Raw genomic sequence first — 19,041 nt, 5'->3', positions numbered from 1 at the left:
TGCAAATAGATGTTTGACTGAATTATTTACGACTATGTATGTGTATTTCACATGTAAGAGTGCATATTAATGACATGGTAGAGAATATAAAGTATATTAAGGTCTGCATGTGTTTTTATTATACCTGCAGTGGACCACAATTGGCCCAGCAGAGGGTGGATTGGAGATTTTCACTCTGCGGATGAAGGAAAGTAGTCCCGTGGCATGATATGGAACTCCGTGATCAGGCCAGCCTGTGAAGTGGAACTGCTTGACCTCCCGCACCTCGTTGAAACCACGCTGGGTAAAGACAAAAGACATATTTAGGTTGCATTTCTTATTACCTGTCAAGTTTAGATTTCATTAAATATGCTCCCCCATTGAACTCAAATGTATTAATCATTTTAAAGAGTGTGGAGCTCCCTGAACACAAAGAGAAGAGACAAACACATCCTTTACTAGTCAAACTCCACATTTTTATCAAAAGTTTAATCAGGTTGTAGAAATAGAAATGTAAATATTTTACAATACTGTAAATGATGCAAAATAAATGCAAAATAACAAGTAATAAGTAAGTAAGCTAATAAAATATCACTCACCCTCTCCAGCGTAAATGTGCGAACCACATATTCAGCAAGAGGTTCAACTTCCACAAAAGTGACCTTGAAGTCTCCGTACACCTCTGCATCATCTGGCCAGTACTTATAGCACTTAACCTGTTCAGAATAAAATTATTTATAATCATTATAAGAAAACATGTTCAAAAACATGGGTTAAGTGGCAGATACAGCATCTTAAAAAAGATATAAAAGATTTATTTTTTGCCATTAGCACACATTCAACACTATCAAACAATAAAATGATTAAAGAATATCTTTCTGGCAGATCCCGATTCACAATGTCTGACTTGTGTTTTTATCCAATTGTCAAAGGAGCCGAATAAACTTTGCAAGGCAAAAAGCGAGTAAAAAGAGCAACTTACCCTTCCGACCTCCACCAGATTGGTTACCATGACAATGCAGGCTGACTGTTCCTGCCACACCATCCTCCAGAAGTCATACACCGTCTCATGAACAGGACCTACACACAGACACACAGCACTTTGTATGACGACTACAGCATATGTGAAGAAAACGGTCTTATTTGTATCATCCTGTGTAGCAGTGTTTGACAGTGTTGCAGGCTCTTACCCTGAGTAGCAATGTAGTGACTTGGTCTCTGGTAACCCTGAAAGCACCATAACAAAATAACTCAATATGCATAAAAACTGTATGTATGACATGTGACGTCCACAGTGCAACATTAACATTATGGAGCCCTGGTAAGAAGTTTATAGTAAAGTTAACTGTAATATTTTGACGATATAATGAATGTAATTGTATCTCATCAAGGTGTTGAGAACTTTTACTCCCAATACTCGTACCTGACGTTTCTGAATGATCAAAACAAAGGGGCAAAATAATTAAGGCCCAGTCAAAACCTAGAGATGATTATCTACTGATGCCTGTCACCTTTATAAAAACGGTCAGGTGCACAAAGCTATGACAACCACTGATTGTAATAAGACAAAAACAGACATAAGCTTATTTACAGCATATTGTGGGATGTAAGGTGGTGGTAGGGCAAGATGGAGTGAAATCTGTCACACAGCAAGAAGCCCCCAGCAACTCAAAATGTACAAACAACGTAACTTGATGCGTGTAATGCCGAGTGCATGAACGGATGTATAGGTGAATAGTTGTAAAGGTTGAGGGGCATGAATGAGATAATCCACAGTGATACTTACATCCCTGTACAGCCAAATCTATAGCCCAAGCCACAGGCAGAAAGAACGAGTGGAAGAAAGAAAGAAAGAAAGAAAGAAAGGAAGGAAGAAAGAAAGCACAACAATGTCAGTGAGTGTCAAGTAGAAAAAAGAAAAGCTGCATTGACATAATGGGAGTTTGAACAGGACATGCAGAAAAAAAAACATGATCTAAAACTTAGACTGAATAGAAAGGACATTTCCTGTTGGCTGATTGTTTACAATCTAATTTAACAAACATTACAGCTTCTAGATTTATTTGTCTCAAAGCTTGCTGTCATTTATTTTAGAGCAAAATCCAAATTATGTGACAGCCATGTTACTATCTCTGTTGTTCCAATAGAGATAAGCCGGATACAACAGGGAGTGTCCAATCTATTCATTCTAGTTCTAGCTTAAAGTGAGTGGTAGCATGCATGTGATCGTTTTAATGGTAGTAAATGATAATACAGAAGATAATGCTATAAGCAGTATTAGCATTTAAAAAAAGCACAATGTGAGAGACTAACATGCACATGGTTGTTGTAAAGATGACAGCAGAGTGGAGAAGATGAATGGATTGATGGATGAAATAAATGAATGTACATTTAGATGGCACAAAAACTAGAGATGGGAGATGGAAAATGAACAGTAAAATGAATGAATGGATTGATGGACTGAAGACTAAATGCAGTGACTCTAAGAAAATACTATTATTCACTTTCTTGCCTAGAGTTAGATGAGAGGATCAATACCACTCTCATGTATGTACAATATATATGAGCCAGTTAGCTTAGCTTAGTATAAAGATGGGAAACAGCTCTGTCCACCTAAACAACATGAAAGTAAAACTAAATACCCAAACTATTTTATTAACATAGTTGAATTATTAAGAAAAAACAACATCTCTCTTTGTATCGCTTTTAGCGTTAAGACTGAGTAAGTCCTACTAAATCCAAATGATGACTAAAAATCTATTGTTGTATTTCATCACACAGACTAAATTGCAATTCAAATTGGCTATGATAAATTCAGAATGGATGGATACATGAATAAAAGGATAGAGACAGGAGAAAGACAGCAGAACTGACACCATAGAAAGACACAAGTACTGTATGTATGATGTGTTTGCAGGGTGGCTGGATGTGTAAAAATGGTACGATGGATGACTAGTAGACGCAATAAAGGTATAGAGGCCTGACATACGAGCGAGGGAGTGTGGTTTCGTTGGTTTCGTTGGGAGCCAATAGTAGCATTCGATGCGTTTCCACTTACATCGATGTAGTTGGCGTTGATGTAGTCGGAGGAGGGATCGTCTTCTATGGGCTGGAGAATAACCCTTGAATGGTCATCTAACGGAAGACACAAGAATACAGTGTTGGAGAGAGAGCAGCAGAAAGAGATGAAAACAAAGAGACAGTGACATAGAGAGAAGAGAAAAAGAAAGTGGATTAAATGCCTTTTAAACTACTAATAAATAATACTTTCATGTTTTTTAACCTTGTTTTTGTAATGAATATTTAATATTACAGAAAAATGCCTACAATTTGAAGCCATGTTTTCAGACACAACATTTAGGGGAATGGAATTAGAGTTTAAGGTTCTAAGAGTTATAGCTTAAGTTTCATTCTCTACTGTCACTATATTAAACATAATATATAATAAGGCAGGACTGCAGAACAGATCATAGCTGTGAGTCTTAAAATGCAGGTTCTCTTGGAGGTGCTGTGTCCTGTGACCAGTTAGTTTGTTAATACACTTAAATATCACAATCACAAGACATGAATTAACTGTACATAATGAAAGAAAAACCAAACAATAACAACAATATTCTAAACACAATACAATTTTATCAACAAATTACTAAAATGACAACATTTTCAGGCAGGCAAGACTCTTTTGCCTGTGACATTTGAGTACATTGTACTCTGATTTTGGGAATCTGAGGTCACAACAGTCTCAGATCTTCAGAGCAGGGACTGATAGCTGTTCCAAGGTAAAGGCTAGAAACTGAAGGTAATTGTTCTTTTAGAGTTATTGCTCGTCAAACTCTGGAACATCGTCTCACAAAGTCTCACAAGAGCCAAACCAGTTGTAACTTCTGTTATGAACATACATAAATCAAGCTTGCTTGGTTACTTACATGCTATAATGTTCCCGTAGCGGTTCTTGGTGCGGTTCTGCTCTTTTTTGGCCACATCCCAGGAGGCCGATTGGCCCTCGAAGAAGCTCTGTATCACCAACAACAGACAAAACAATGGGAAAGGAAATTACACGTCATGGATCCTTAACAATTACATCCGTGCTGGATGACTCTGAGCAGTACTCTAATGTTTTGCTTTAGTGGTTTTATTCCATGGGTATGTGATATAATGCTTATTAAAAAACGGGACCATAAAAAAAGGTTTGTAGCTCTTTGACTGTTTAGTCAATAAAGCAGAAAATACTCTCAAATTAAGAAGCAATTCAACCCTTACAGTCATTTTATCATTTTAATATAAAGCCAAAACATCAAATAAAGCATCATTGATTTTCATAATAATTCTTGTTCTCCTCATTGAAAATGTGCGTACAAGACATTTCAAATATCTTCCTCTGATATAGGTTTATAAATATCCTCATCACGGCTAAACTGAAGGTAATAGCATTTGAATCACTACTTCAATACTTCAATCACTTCCACTTCTATTAGTAATACATTTTCTGCTTTTGCAGCAGGCCGCTTATGCAACTGTATAAAAGTACTGCTAATAATAATCTTACTTCATACTCCTCCTTAAAGCCGTAGCTGTCAGATGTTTTCATTAGGTTGATGTGCTGCAGCAGGTCGGCCACTCTGATGGCAGGGTGGAGCTGTCCTGTCTGATAAGGAGATTCAGTCCCTTCACAGTGATACCGAGGAACATCCAGAAGCCTGCTGTTCTCTGCTGCAGAGGCACTGTGGTTCTCATCTACAAGAAGACAGGGAATTACTGGTTAGTTCAATCACAAATAAACCAAGATTTGCATTGCATTTATCAGTGGTTTCTCTAAAGGCACTAAAAACAGTGTTTTATACTGGCCAGGGAATAAAAACAATTGATTGATTGATTTCCAAGGCTTTGTGAGTTAAGACAGGTTGGAAAAAATCATGTACATTCAGTGATTACTGGCTTGAAAAGAACATATTACTTTTACCTACATAAAAGTAAGTAAAATAATGACTTGTTCATCTCCAAAAAACAGCTCTAGGTGCTAGCTTTGAATTGTTACCATAAGAAAATACAGCATTTTCCTCAAACCAAACAAACCATTAGTCTCCTTGTTTTCTCTGTCAATACTCACCTGTGATTGGAACTACATGTCAAAGCAGCAGAAAAAGAAAGGAGCAAAAAGGTTTAGTGAGACTTCGGGATAAGAAGATTTGTAAGTAAGACTCGAAACATTAACTGCAGGTTAATTTGACAGCTTTGATTGATCTAAAGGGACTTTATAGCTTTAAACATGATAGAGGATCCAAGAAATAGGGGATGATCTCACAAAACAATGGAGCATGTCTTAAAAATGATAAGAAACAGTAAAGGACCAGTGTGTAGGATTTAGTGCCATCTAGCGGTGTAGTTACGGATTGCAAACTCCTGGCTTCACCCTCCCCTTGCAAGCGCAAAGGAGAAACTACAGTGGCGCACAAATACAATTACGTTTATTCAGTAACTGTTGCTTCAAACCCATTTCACTCTACTATTCCAAGCTTTCTACACCTTCTATAGACAGTGTAATGGTGTAATGGTGTAACCAAGATGATGGTTTTATTCAGTATTTACAACACATTAACATGCTTCACCTGGAACTATATGATACATCTCTTAGTCAAACAAAACATAATACATTTAAACCACAGATGTGCAATCATCTGCTATATAGTGTGGAATTGCGTTAGGTTGAATTATCACTTGTGAGTATAGCATCTTTGATGTAATTAACTTTGTATTTTAGAAGCGTGTACATTAATAAAAAGTATTTCAGTTGCAGGTAATTTTAATAATTATGAGGTCAAATTGTTGCAGAAGTTCCAGGTGAGTGTTTCTGTGCTGTGGGAAATAACATGAGTTGACAGTGGTAATGCACAGACTGACAGGTGGTATAATGAAGTAGCTTGGGGTTGCAGCACAACCGACTGATTTCATCTTCACCACTGTTTATTAACTGACACTGTTTATTTCATCCAACTGATGCTTTTCTCTGCTCCGAGGACATGTTAGCTCATTACTGATTGTTAAAGGTTTGTTAAGCCCTCGTCAGGCCAATTAACAGTAAACCTGACCCGACACTGCCTCTTAATTCGCTACTTCCTGCTACTTCTTTCCACTCTGTGATGTGATTGGCCAAGACAGATTGTAACTGCAGCCTTCACTCCAAATTAGAGGCAATGGAACAGTTCATTAACACAGTTTGGTGGCGTTGTGTATTGTGGAGGCCTTAAGGGTATGTTAGAACTCCACATCATGCTGCAGTGTTAACACCAGACTAAACTAAAGATAAACACATTGCAATGCAACACTGGAGCTGGAGTAACATCCAACTTGGCAAAAACTACAGCTTTTGCGATTCAGAGTGGGGCATCAGCATCAAAACAAGCCTGGGGAATAACACAGATGGTAGATACTCAAGCAGACTTCTAGATCCAGTGCACAGAAGAAACCTTCACCAAACACACAGCGCTGTAGGCACTAAGTTGTTCACTGTCACTTGATGTCACAAATATAATCTGCAGTCATTTTGCAGCTGCAATGTGACAAATTGTCTTCCTCCTTTTAAGCATCAGTTTCTGTCGTTTTTTGGGGACGGGAAATGGCATGCCTTAAAACAAGTCAAAACTGTGGAAATAATGGGGTCTCTAAGGGAGAATGATGGTAATTACTGTGAATATCAATAACTCTCAGTAGGATACAGAAACTGTGGCTGGGATTGGGAGTGATTGAACCTTGGGAAAACACAGTACGGCACACGAGGTGCTTGGCTGTTGGAGTTTTTAGTACCGGCCATGTTTTACATGTGTTGGCATTAGGTGGCACAAAAATCTGACATCTTTAGATTACTTTTGAACCAAATCCAAACATCCATTTAGTTTGTTTTGCTGGATTTCTCTCTTTTTATGTTCATTTCAGTGTTTTTCACTGCTTGTTGGTTTGCTTATGTTCTCTATCTGTGGTAATACTGGGGATATTAAACATCTAGCACTTCTAAAATATAGATGTGAGAAAACATTGTGGTACCCAAACTTCAATATAGCCAAACCCTCCACCCACATAAACATACAGTACTTGACAGAGGTCAAAGCACATAACACTGCAGGGTGAATTTGACCATGTTTGACATATGACATACAAGAGGGGGCTACAAGAACAGGGGCTTTGAGATGATGATGGGTGATCAATAAAGGGATTTGGTGGTAAATGTGACATATCCGACCATGCCAGAAATCTCACCTAGCACAGCGGTAGGAACCAGAGGATCGTTGGGCACTGCAGGAGGAAACACGGTGAGGAAATGTTCGAAATTTCAGCATTACTCAAACATAGATGAGGACCTAAAAGTGAGCAGTGAGCATCAGGAAGGAGGAGCAGTGTATGGCTACTGATGGACTACACATTCTTCAGTCATGACCTAAACATGAATGATTAGACTTAGAACTTACTTAGAACATTAATTGGCAACTATTTTGATCATCGATTCATCGTTTCAGTCATTTTCCAGGCAAAAACACCAAACATAACCTAGTTCTTGCTTCTCCAATGTGAGGAGTTACTTTTCTCTGTTTTTTAATCACTGCAAACCTAATACCTTTGGAACTGGACTGATGGTCGGACATCTGAAAACATCACTTTAGACTCTGGGAAACTGTGATGGACATTTTTAACTAGTTTTGGACAGCTCTAGTTTAGTCCACATCCAAATGTTGTTAAACTGAGCTTGTGAACTGTAATGCAGATGTTAGTAAGAATAACTCTGTAATGTTGCTGTACTGTAAAATTCAAGTCTCATCAGTGGAGATAGAAAAGAAGAAAGTTGAAACGACACAGATGTGTTAGAATTGAAAAGAAATATTAGATTCCAAGTTCACAGAGTTTTGTGTTTTGATGATTAATACCACTGTTTATAATTACAGATTACAATACTAATAGTAATAGTCTTGTTTATGAACCTACATCTGTTGTTGTAGTTGTGAGAGTCCATGAATGTCACAGCCATGGGATCTTCTCCATGCAGAGTGCTCTGGTCAGCATAGCTGCGATCCATGGCATTCACCATGTGAGTCATTTCCTGCCGAGTCGTTCCAATGGCGTCTTTACGTTTTTTTGCCAATTTCCTGTTGGGGGTAGAGACAGACACAATCAGACGTCTTATGAACAAAAACACAAACATCAGTTAGCCTGCAGACCACCGCCTTGTAAGGAATAGTCAATTGTTTTTGTATGATTTTGTATGGATGAGGTTGTCTTTTTTGGCAGTAACAACACGGCTGGGGGGCTGCAGGCTGCTGATTTAAGATGCAGAGTTTAGAACCAGCAAGGAAGAGAAAAGGAGAAAAGAAGAAAGGAGGAAAGAGGACAGAACAGGCAAGGGAGAAAGAGGAAAGGCTTGTTTGTAAATGGCAGCATGTAACAGGCTCAGCTATAGGAGCAAAGGAAAAATAGAGTCTAATACAGAGCAGGGAAAATAACCTATGACCTACAAGTAGCAAAGGGAAATCTGTTATCAACCTCAGTACCATAGAGGAGCTGTCAGATGAAATCCTTTGACTTTTGTTTTGTTCTTAAGTCTATTTCTAGTTTCATTAGCTTCCTTCATTATCAGAATGATAATCAGCTTTCAATAAAGTGAAAAGAAAAAACACAAAAAACAAATTTTGGTGTGGTTTTCATCCGACAGCAAAGGGAAAATCCTGTTAAAACAAGAGTAAGGGAATGACTTATAATCTATAGAGGCTCAGGGAAAACCATGTACCAACCAGAGTACCACAGTTATTAACATACAGTATCAGTTGTAGGACTTGAGGTCGTTTCATTAATAGTCAGTCCAGAATTATGAGAGAACACTTAATTGTCTTTCTAGGATACATTCTAGAGATACCTGATTTTCAATTTTAATCTCCTATTTTTCTTCACATGCTGTTGTTATATTGTGGAATAAAAATAATGCTTTTTTTTATGCCAGCAACAGAAACTGTTCTTTATGATGAGATCTGGTGTCTGGTGAAGAAAAATAACAAGATTAAAGTCTAAACATCAAGGCAATTCTCTCAGTGTGTGTAATCCATAAAATCCCAGGAAAAATAACTGTAGAGGGTTTAATACTTTCGAGCATGACAGAGCATGCAGGAACATTTTGTACCCAGAGCCATAGATGTGCATCAGTTAGGACAACATCACTACAGATCAACAGGCATTTATCATGTGTTTACATGTTTATAGGCTTTAAATGAGTTAGTTCCTCGCTCGTATAGCACTCCAACATAAATATATAAAAGAGAGGTTTGATGAAGAAATTGATATTTGATTGTTACATAACTGATACAACGTACGGCTCTGACTTCTTCCCAGTATACAAACAGAAAGCATGCTGTGTTTTATTGTATATTTTACCTCTTGACCCCAAAATACACCAACTCCACCTCTAAGACCACACACACACATAATACACACACACTTTACGAACTCAGTAGGAACATTGATTTAACTGCAGACCCGGTTTGTGTGAGTTTTTGTGAGTGTATTATTGGTTGTCAACAGAAAACATGAACATAGAAGAGAAGGCCATAAATATATATTATAAACCACCATATGCTGTGTACTTGTACTGTATATGTTTGTATATAATGGAGAGAGAATGTGAAACAGAGAGAAAGAGAAGGGGGTAACTGTGACCAGAACTAGAGTGGGTCTTTATTTATTTATTTATTTTTAAGGTGAATTAAATTGATTTTTTGCACAGTATTTGTTCATAAAATGTCCGGTAATATCTACGGAACATGCCTGATCTTGAAAATGGTAAATGTATGCCAAAACACCCTACAAATCTCTTACTAATGAATAGCAAAACTAAAAACATTGCAATGTCCTCTCTTGTGAAAAAGGTAATCTTTGTTTGAGTGGTTTGGTAAAATAATAAAGTCTAGAGAAGAATTTATATAATGTGAAAAATAACAGAAAAAAATATGTATTATTTGACAGTAAATATTGCCTGATAAATGTATTTGAATAGATACTAATTTGTCTCGCAATGTCATTTGAACTGCTACTTCCTGGTAAAGAGAGAATAGTCCGATAGAGTTAGAACAAATTTGTGAACAATCCCATCTTATCAAATCAAAATCACCTCTCTCCCCATAATCAATAACACATTGGTTTACACTCATTATTGATTCATAACTATCCTGTTCAAACACAATCAGGGCTAACAGGTCATGCCTTAATGTTCGCTACATTTTGTTTATTCGTCTGGTGAATGCACACACAAACTGGTGGTTAATAAATGTCCATATTTATTTATGAATCTGTGCTCTTGTTACTGCTAAATAGTGCACAAAATAGTCCCCACCTTTGTTTTTTTAAAGAAGTGATTAGGGATCCATTTTGGTCACAGCCAGTGGTAGAAAGACAGGAGTACCCACAACACGAGAAGAACCACCAAAAACTACCACAACCAGAGCCATGTGCTCTAAACAGGAAGCCGACTGTTTCAGGACGGGAACCAGGAAAGACACACTGAGCATGTGTAGCAGAGTTACCATGATACCTGTGACTTGATGGGCGGATGGATGATCACATGACTACATGCACACAAAGAGCTACAAGTCACAAGTGCAGCATTCTTTTTTCAAATAACACGCTTAGGCCTGTGTCGTCCCACTTTGGCCTGCTTTGTTGTGGTTCATGGCCAACTTTGGCCTTCATAAGCCTGCTTCAGAGCAACTTTGGAGCATGTAGAGGACACCAGGGCTGAGGTCAGTTCACTGTCAGTTCAGTCACTTTTATAGAAGCTGACACTAAATTTGCTAATGATTGAGCATTTATTTTTTTATTTATTGTTATTTTTAGACATGAAATGATCAACATTCTCTCATTTTCAGTATCTAATATATCTTTTAATATGTTTATATAGATGGTTGAAAGTAAGAAATTCTCCTGTCCTGACCTGACTGACATGAAAGTGGATTGACCCCTACCCTGGCAAGGCGTCAATGAGGATGGCTTTGGCTGGTTGGTCAGAGCTGAAAATGTGTTTTGTCTTGAAAAAAGTATACTGCATCTTTAAAAATAACAACAACTAGCCACTAATAATTCGCCCAATAAGATAACAGCAGCTGGGTGAGCTGATTGTTGATTGATTGTTTACTTACAGGTAATAAGAGTATGAATAGTAGGTCCTCCTGGGGTTGTGAGCCAATCAGAAAGCAAAGAATGAGACACAAGGGTCATGAATATGCAAATTAGGACAATACTGTCCTGTCCCAACCAGCAACAACAGAAACAGAAGAAAACACCTTTTGAGTGCTACAACTTGAGGGTCATGCAAGGGGTTGTTATAATAACTATGGGCCCTATTTCTTTAAAAAAGTAAAAGTCTAAGTTTAATACTAAATAAATACTATTAAACAAGCTAAGAGACGAAGAGAAACTAGTACTAAAATACCAACAAACTATCAATATTTAACTATTAACATGCAGTCTTTCTCTTCTTTACTTCTGGAGGTGTCATATTTAAAATATTCATGCAATATTTTTAAGCTGCATTTACTGTAACTGGACGGCCCTGATTAGAGATTTTTAGCCCTACTCAGCCAATCACCTTTACTTACTCCTACAGATAGTAAACAATTTGTCAAAACTAATACAGAGCTATCCGATCTGTAACACTGTCACTGCGATGTCATCATGTCCCACCATTTTAAAGATGCAGTATTGTTCAAAGTTGTAAAGGTTCATGACAATGAAGATTGATCTCCCCAGAAACCTTTATGGTTAACGCTGTCAACATAACTCACTCGCACTCATGAGGGTGACACAAGTCAGTTAAATCTAAACATGTCAGAATGAACATTCATTTTTATTGTTCAAAAATATTGATGTCATAGCTCAAAACAATCATATGTTATAACTGAGACCAGGTTTTTAGGACTCACTTTAGGTGGCTCAAAGGCATTTTTATATTCCATGGAGAGATATGCAAATATGTTTTCTCAACCAGAAAGTGCTGTCATGAGATGATCAATGTTGGCTCCAACACAATCTCATAGTTTCTCATAAATAAGGCAAAAAATGTAACTAAAGAAACAACAAAAACGGCAAGTTTGTACCTAGAAACATATTTAAACATAACACTTAAATAAATATTTCCTGTCTCCAAAAATAACATTCCTTTTTAGTTGTTCTCTCTGGGAATATATAGTTTATATAACCTAAATATAACATTTTAACAACACTGTCATCCCGTGGCAGTCCCTTGAATGCTTAGTAATGTAGTGCTGATGGTAGTTTGATGCCTCTTCTAGCCCAGATGCATGAATGCAGCTTGAGTTGGTTACAGTTCACACATAATTCAGGTCCTCCAGGCTGTGCGTACAATTACACAGTCGTAAACAGTGGCCTTCCAAAAACGCATCATCGTTCAATTTGGACCAATTTTCTATTATCAAAAGGCCTAAAATCATCAAGGGACAGCTGTTGCTCGGTAAAACATGTTAGACTAATCATGCCACTCATTGCAAACTATGGATCAAACACATCAGTTTTGGATGATAGTGAGTATATATTAAACACTGTTGGGTATCACAAAATAGTCACAGCTTCTACTCCTTGGTCCTTTGATTATCGTTTACAATTACACTTTGACACTAAAGCTACAGCAGCTCGAATGCTGGATCACTTGAATTCATTCAGAGAATTAGTATAAAATATGAAGGTTATGGGCTGCGAAGTTCTTTGATGGCAAGAGTTCATTACTGACTGTAATTTAATGTCTTTAGTTGTTTTTGATTTGCTGCGTGAGATCCTGATTGGTTGTAATTGAGAGACTGATTTCCTGGTTGCTCGCTAAAGCCTCTAGCAAGATGCAATACTTCAGTGTTCAGAGGAGATCATGTACAGTATCTCCTGAAAGTAAGTTGATGATAAATTAATAGTACATTTCCTGTAATGTGCTCCAGATACATGATGGTCAATGAGAAAATCGAGCTATTTATGTTGCTACTTTTTAATATAATAATAATGTGATATGACGCACTTGACATGAATGTATCTGACCTGAATATGCAAATGAAATTCCTAATTATTCTCTTTTTAATGAGGCACTCAGGTTCCCTGAACACCAAAAATTTTAATTGAAAGGTCACAGGAAGAACGGCATGTTCAGTAATAGTTAATTATTACACACATGCACTCATTTTATGACTTCTAAATGTGTGCACACACATATGCACCCACACGCCCTGAGTACAAAGGCACAATACAACCTCATGTAACCTCACAGTTAGTCAGATAAAATCTGATGAATAGAGAGCAGGTTCTATGCAAAACAAAAAACGTCTAGACTTAAGGTGGGGGGGTTTGCGTTTAAAGCATGAAGATGGCTCTCCTAACAGCTTCATAGACGTTTGATGTGATAATCCCTATTACACAATTCAATTAAGCCACTGTGAACTGCCTTGCGGTGTATAACTTTTCTATGTCAGTGTCTGATGATGTGTGATGATACCACTAGATCAACTTCAAATGTGGTACTGTAATGCTACAGCAATGCTAATTACTGCAGAGGTCCACAAATAATGCTGCTGTCATGTTAAAAAACAATATGTTTCATTGGAGGTGGATGTGGACCACTGGAAATTAAATGACTTTTGGTACTTCATAAACATGCAGTAGTCACTACGGCCTAAAAACTGCAGCTGCAATCTCATGTTGTAATTGTGTATAGTCTCCACATGGTGGAGCCCTGCACCAAACTATAACATTACAGGGCAAAACGTTTCAGTCACACTGGGACCAACTGCGATACTTCTCAATGCTCTTCTTGGAGTAGAGATACAGAGACACACACAGTGATTCTGAAATATCATTCTTTCAGTCTCCAGTCTTCATATTTTCTTTCTTTTCTTCCATCTAAAAAAGCCTTACTCATACCTGTACAGTCCCCTTTTGAAGTGTGTAATCTAGTACATCACATTACACTAAATGAAAGAATGAATTCTTTTAAGTGTAAACCTTAACAAAGAAAGTGTATGGGGCAATGTATGGGGCAATGTGTGTGCTCCAATGGCTTAGAAATCATTTCTTTCTGTTCCTTTAACCCAAAGTCCAACCAGCTACCCTTCATTCTACATTCAATATTTTTGAATTTCCTCAGTCAACTTTGCCAAAATCTCCTTTTCTATGCACAATTGATCTTCATCTTATCATGATCAAATTATATGGGTTTAGATATTATGTTATATATTATATGTATTTTATTACTGTCACTGTGTCTGTCTCTTTCTTACTCTCAGTCCAGGCACATGTTCTGAGTGGTTGTTTTGTCTAGTTTGATTCAACAGCTGTACTGTAGAAGAAAAGAGAAACCATGGCTTCAGATCTTTCTTGCACTAAATCAAACTCTGAGGCAGGAGTTTCTAATTTTAGAAATTCCATGTTTTCAAATAGATCTCAGGAAAACAAGCCCTCAGCTATTTATTGCCTTAAAAACAGAACGAACAAAGCTGGTTCTGAAGGGAGATCAACGTTTATGGTGGATGGATGGAAGATGGTGTTACTACAGCAAATACTGGACCAACACACAACAAGAGAATGGATTCAAGTGCATATTTGTGTCTGTGTTCTTGCATCTGCACGCGTGTTGGTGTCATACTGTTGTTCATGTAGTATTTGCACTCTTCATCAAACTCTTCCATTAAAGCTGTTTTAGTGGGCGCGGTTAGGGGCTCTCACTCACCTCTTCTTGACCAGTAGGATGGCTACCAGCACCAGCAGTATAAAGACGAGAACGCCAGCACTGATCCCAGCGATCTTAACCACCCGATCCGTCTGTTTAGCGGGGTCAGGGATGACTTCTGGCTCCTCTGTAGCACCTATAACAGAATGACAATGAAATACCATCAATCGTCCTGACTACTACAGTAATTATTTATTCTTTCATAGTACTAGGAGTGGAAAAAATTATCGAAATCTAAATAAAAGGTCATTTTACATCCCCATTTGTAAAATAAAACACACTAAAATACCATGCCAGTGAAGCTCATTATTAAAATTAGGTGCTTATTTAAGAATGTACACTTCAGTGGAAAGCTGCTAAAAAACATTAAAGGCACATCTCAGCAGGACTTTAAAATCTTAGCAAAACAAGTGAAAAAATAATATCAACATTTAGAAATGTTGCAGAAGTGTGAAAATCCAAAATAAAGAATATGTACTACATTTTGTAGTTCTAAAAGTTTTTCTTGCACACTGCAGCCTCTGACTAAAGTACTTAAAGCTTTGTGAGCTTGCGATTTATTCTTCTTCTAAAAAGCTGTTGACCAGTTTTTAAAAACCTGCCAGCCATCTGGGGAATACAACATGTATAAAATGTCCAGTTTGCAAAAGATTTCTTCTAATTGACAAGCTAAGTTTTTCTAGCTTTCAACACAGCTACTGTAAGACACTAAATTATTTTCTGTGAAGTCAGAAAGTTCTAACAGCTTCTTCAGCAGTAGCTTAAGCTGCTAAACTAAAAGACTGGAAATCAAACACCAACAGTTGGAGTTATCTTTAAAAGCTTTATCGTCTGGGTTTTCCCGCAGCAGAGTAAGAACTGCATGATATTGAACAAAGAAAAAGTTAACCAGTGATAATGATTCTAACCACCCAAAGCCTCTATTTTTGAAACGATCTTTTGAGGGAGCAAACTAGTCAAATAAAAACAAACCCACCAGTCAACTAAGCTTTCCAGGAACCCTGCATCTTTAGCAGGTGTAGACCTCTACACATTTCTGAAATGTTGCTCCCTTGCACTGACTGTAAGCCTGTTACGGAGATAATAGAATCTTGGCACTATTTTAAAGTATTTACACAACCCTGTGTCACCTAAGGCTGGTGAAGTATGCCACCCTACAGCATCAGGAATTATGTTTGTTTTCTCTCAAGAACAAAATGCCCCCACATCAGGAAAGTGGAGAGTGTGATAAGGAAACAAATCCTGATGAGCCACTTAAATAGGGAGGTTTAATCAGCCCCGTGCTAAAGATCAGGTAAATATCAAGGCTCTAAATATTCCTTGTAAAGCAAAGTCAGACGTCTGTGAACACATATCCCATGGTAACCCATCATTCATGATGTAAATAAAGCCATAAGTTTTGTTTAAGAGGCTTATTTGGCTCATAAATTGAAATATTTAGATTAACAGTAAATTCTTCATAAATGTGATCGTGATCATGATGCTGAACAGTCACTTGTACTGAGAACAGTTTGAGTGATGTGTTTTATAGTAGACATCTCGGTATAAAGCAGGTATAGGTTTAGCAACACTACAAAAAAACTCTCTTTTTCTGAACTATACAGACCCCAAGAGGCTACAGCTCTGTGAGGCTAAACTTAGTGCTAAAAGCAACAGCCTCTTAATGACAAGTGACTAACACACTGCATGTTAAGCAGGTATAACGTTTACCATGTACACCTTAGTTTAGCATACTAGCATGATAACATTTGCTAAATATCACAAAACATGTAGTAAAAGTAAAGCGGTTTTGCAGGTGTTTGAACATAAACCAAAGGATTAGACTTTGGTTTAGAATGAATGACTGCTAGTGGCGCTAGATGAAAAGGCAGGGGCTCACTGAAGTGATTACATTTCATCCTGTGAGAGGGTCTTGAATATCTCTTCCAAATTGTTTTGCCAATCCAGTAGATGTTAAGATATGTCACAGGATAAAAGTTAAAACTTTGACCAGCTGGTGGCACTAGATGAAAAGTCCCTGAATCACCAAAGTCTTTAGGACTCACCCTCGAGGAAAAAACTGTAAAAACCTTCATGGTAATCCGTTAAGTAGTTGAGACAATTCAAACTGAACCAAACTGCCACAATGCTGGCATGGTTAAAAACTACCCACGACAAATTAGTTCATTTAACAATTTAACTTGCATTTACTTATTAAACTGTGAAGATAAAAACATGTGAAAAGACTAACAGAGCATCAGAGGAAGCTGACAGTGTTTACCCCTGCACTGCACTTGTGTCTTGTGGAGCTGGGTCAATTGAACTAAAAACACTCATCTTACACAGATTCCAGCTTCTGATTCATTTTGTTGAATCACCTGATGGTAAATGTACTGAACCAGTGAACTCTCTACATGCTCACTACTCCTACTCCCTACTCCCAGCGGCAACCACACTGAAGAAAACATAAAAAAAAAAAAAACTGACATTGACAACGCACACACAAATGCTCAATTGACTGTGTCTCGCACTGTGTCTTTTCAGTGTATTTCAGGTTATCCTTGGCGTCATGCTCTCATTGGGAAATGCTTTTGAAATGCAATTTGAGTGTAGCTGTCCAATGTTTCTGCACCAATGTCACGTGTATTACTTGTACTCAAACTCATTTCTGTTCCTGATGACTTCAGAGAATTGACTGAACTCCCTGATTTCGTCTGTTTGGAATATAATTCACAAATGTTGTTTGAGGCAGAGTGCACGCTGTAGTGGAGCTTCAACCCCTGTTGATCACGGACAGAAAGTCAACAGAAAGAGAGCGAGCATCTGTTTTCATGCTCCTAAGCTTAGTGATCTGATCCCATAACGGCAGAATAGTTGGTACTGCAACGTAAGAACATTATCATGCATTATGATAATCCAAATAATCCAACACAAAAGACATATGCACAAAACTCACTATAATGCAATACATCTATCAAACAATAATCCACTTCTAATGCTAAATATCAACAAGATAAGCATAATCTCCCTCCTCTCTCTCTTTATCTCCCTCAATATTTGTGACATAAAATGTTTCTGCCGCTGAAATCTTTTGAAAATCCAGCCTCATGTCATTATGTAACAATATTACACTAAAACACAGGACTCAGACTGATAGATGGCGAATGAGTAAGGACGTTTCAGCCAAAATGTTGCTTTGAAAGAATAAGGTTGGCATTTTCTTATTCTCAGCAAATTCCACAAAAAGACTAAATCCAATGCTTTTCTCAGTTCTGTCTGACTTCCTTCTCCGTCTGTGTCACTCAGCCCTAAGCCTTTAAAAACACAAATCGCAAATATATAGTTTCATTTTCATAAAAGGAAATAATTTTTATAAAATGGTAGGACACTGTAGTTTTCAGCAAACGTCACTCAAACAGGACTAAACAGTGCATTTTTCAGCCGTGGATTAATACATATTCATATTATTTACAGCAAAAAACAGTAAAAGTAGGATTGACTTAAAATAAAATACAATGCCTATGTTCATGGTAATGAAGCAACATGTTACCCAGTGCATAATAAGCATTGAGGTCTACGGCACAGAGGAATTAGAAATATCAGATTACATAGGCTGTGGGTTAAATTCATTGCTGGTTTTGGTCTTTGGGATTTGTTGCCAATAAGAAAAATAAAGAATATTACTATCTTATTATTTAAGGATTCCTTTTACCACAAGATCATAAAATCCTGGAAATTCTTAATTTAAACAAATACTATTAGTAAAACGTGAGACCATGAAATACAATTTATATGATTTTTCATTAAGAATAAACCTAATCATTTCTAAACTGTTAAGAGAGTTACATGTGATATACTTTGAATACAAGCAACAGCAGAACCTACCGATAAATAGTTTAGAGTTTAGAGCTTATAGAGTTAGATCGATATATCGTCCAATATTAGCTTATTATGATTTTATGAAAAAAAGCTCTGTATGTTACTTATGCAACCGTCAATGTATTGTTTCATGTTAAACTAGGGTGACTCTATGACAAAAAATCATTTTGCATTTGTGACTGTATGAAATTTCACTTACACTTTTTTGGGCTAATGGCACAAATCTAAACCACATTTACTGGTTTCACCTACTTGACTTTACTTTACTTTACTTGACATGACTGTCAGACCAAGAATCAATGAGCAAAGGGTATCAAAACAAGATGTAACAAAAAAGAAATACAATCTTTAAAAGGTTTTGAGTCTGACCTCATAATGTCGGCGGTAGCTCTTAATGTCTGTAAAAATTATCCAGGTCAGTACACAAGCACTCACACGCACTCACTCACACACAC

At 37.2% G+C, this 19,041-nt stretch overlaps 1 protein-coding gene across 14 annotated transcripts in view; it reads right to left on the bottom strand.

Moving 5' to 3' along the window:
• Positions 1 to 19,041, bottom strand: part of ptprk (protein tyrosine phosphatase receptor type K) — a 108,558-nt gene that overhangs the window by 9,100 nt on the left and 80,417 nt on the right. For 2 of the 14 annotated variants that reach the window (XM_035678310.1, XM_035678314.1), the window contains 12 exons: positions 14,729 to 14,864; positions 11,145 to 11,174; positions 7,951 to 8,111; positions 7,231 to 7,266; positions 4,526 to 4,713; positions 3,906 to 4,005; positions 3,038 to 3,114; positions 1,766 to 1,783; positions 1,170 to 1,206; positions 962 to 1,059; positions 579 to 695; positions 125 to 279 (listed from right to left, as the gene is read on the bottom strand). In XM_035678310.1, the coding sequence (XP_035534203.1) occupies positions 125 to 279; positions 579 to 695; positions 962 to 1,059; positions 1,170 to 1,206; positions 1,766 to 1,783; positions 3,038 to 3,114; positions 3,906 to 4,005; positions 4,526 to 4,713; positions 7,231 to 7,266; positions 7,951 to 8,111; positions 11,145 to 11,174; positions 14,729 to 14,864 (1,153 nt within the window). The remainder of the gene's footprint in view (positions 1 to 124; positions 280 to 578; positions 696 to 961; positions 1,060 to 1,169; positions 1,207 to 1,765; positions 1,784 to 3,037; positions 3,115 to 3,905; positions 4,006 to 4,525; positions 4,714 to 7,230; positions 7,267 to 7,950; positions 8,112 to 11,144; positions 11,175 to 14,728; positions 14,865 to 19,041) is intronic. The other 12 variants (XM_035678311.1, XM_035678312.1, XM_035678313.1 and 9 more) reach the window with 12 other exon arrangements.

This window comes from Morone saxatilis, unplaced genomic scaffold, assembly GCF_004916995.1.
Source record: "Morone saxatilis isolate NCDOM2014 unplaced genomic scaffold, NCSU_SB_2.0 Contig7, whole genome shotgun sequence".
Taxonomy (NCBI): Eukaryota; Metazoa; Chordata; class Actinopteri; family Moronidae; genus Morone; species Morone saxatilis.
Note: the sequence above shows the minus strand (reverse complement) of the source record. Positions and strands in the feature narration are given on the sequence as shown.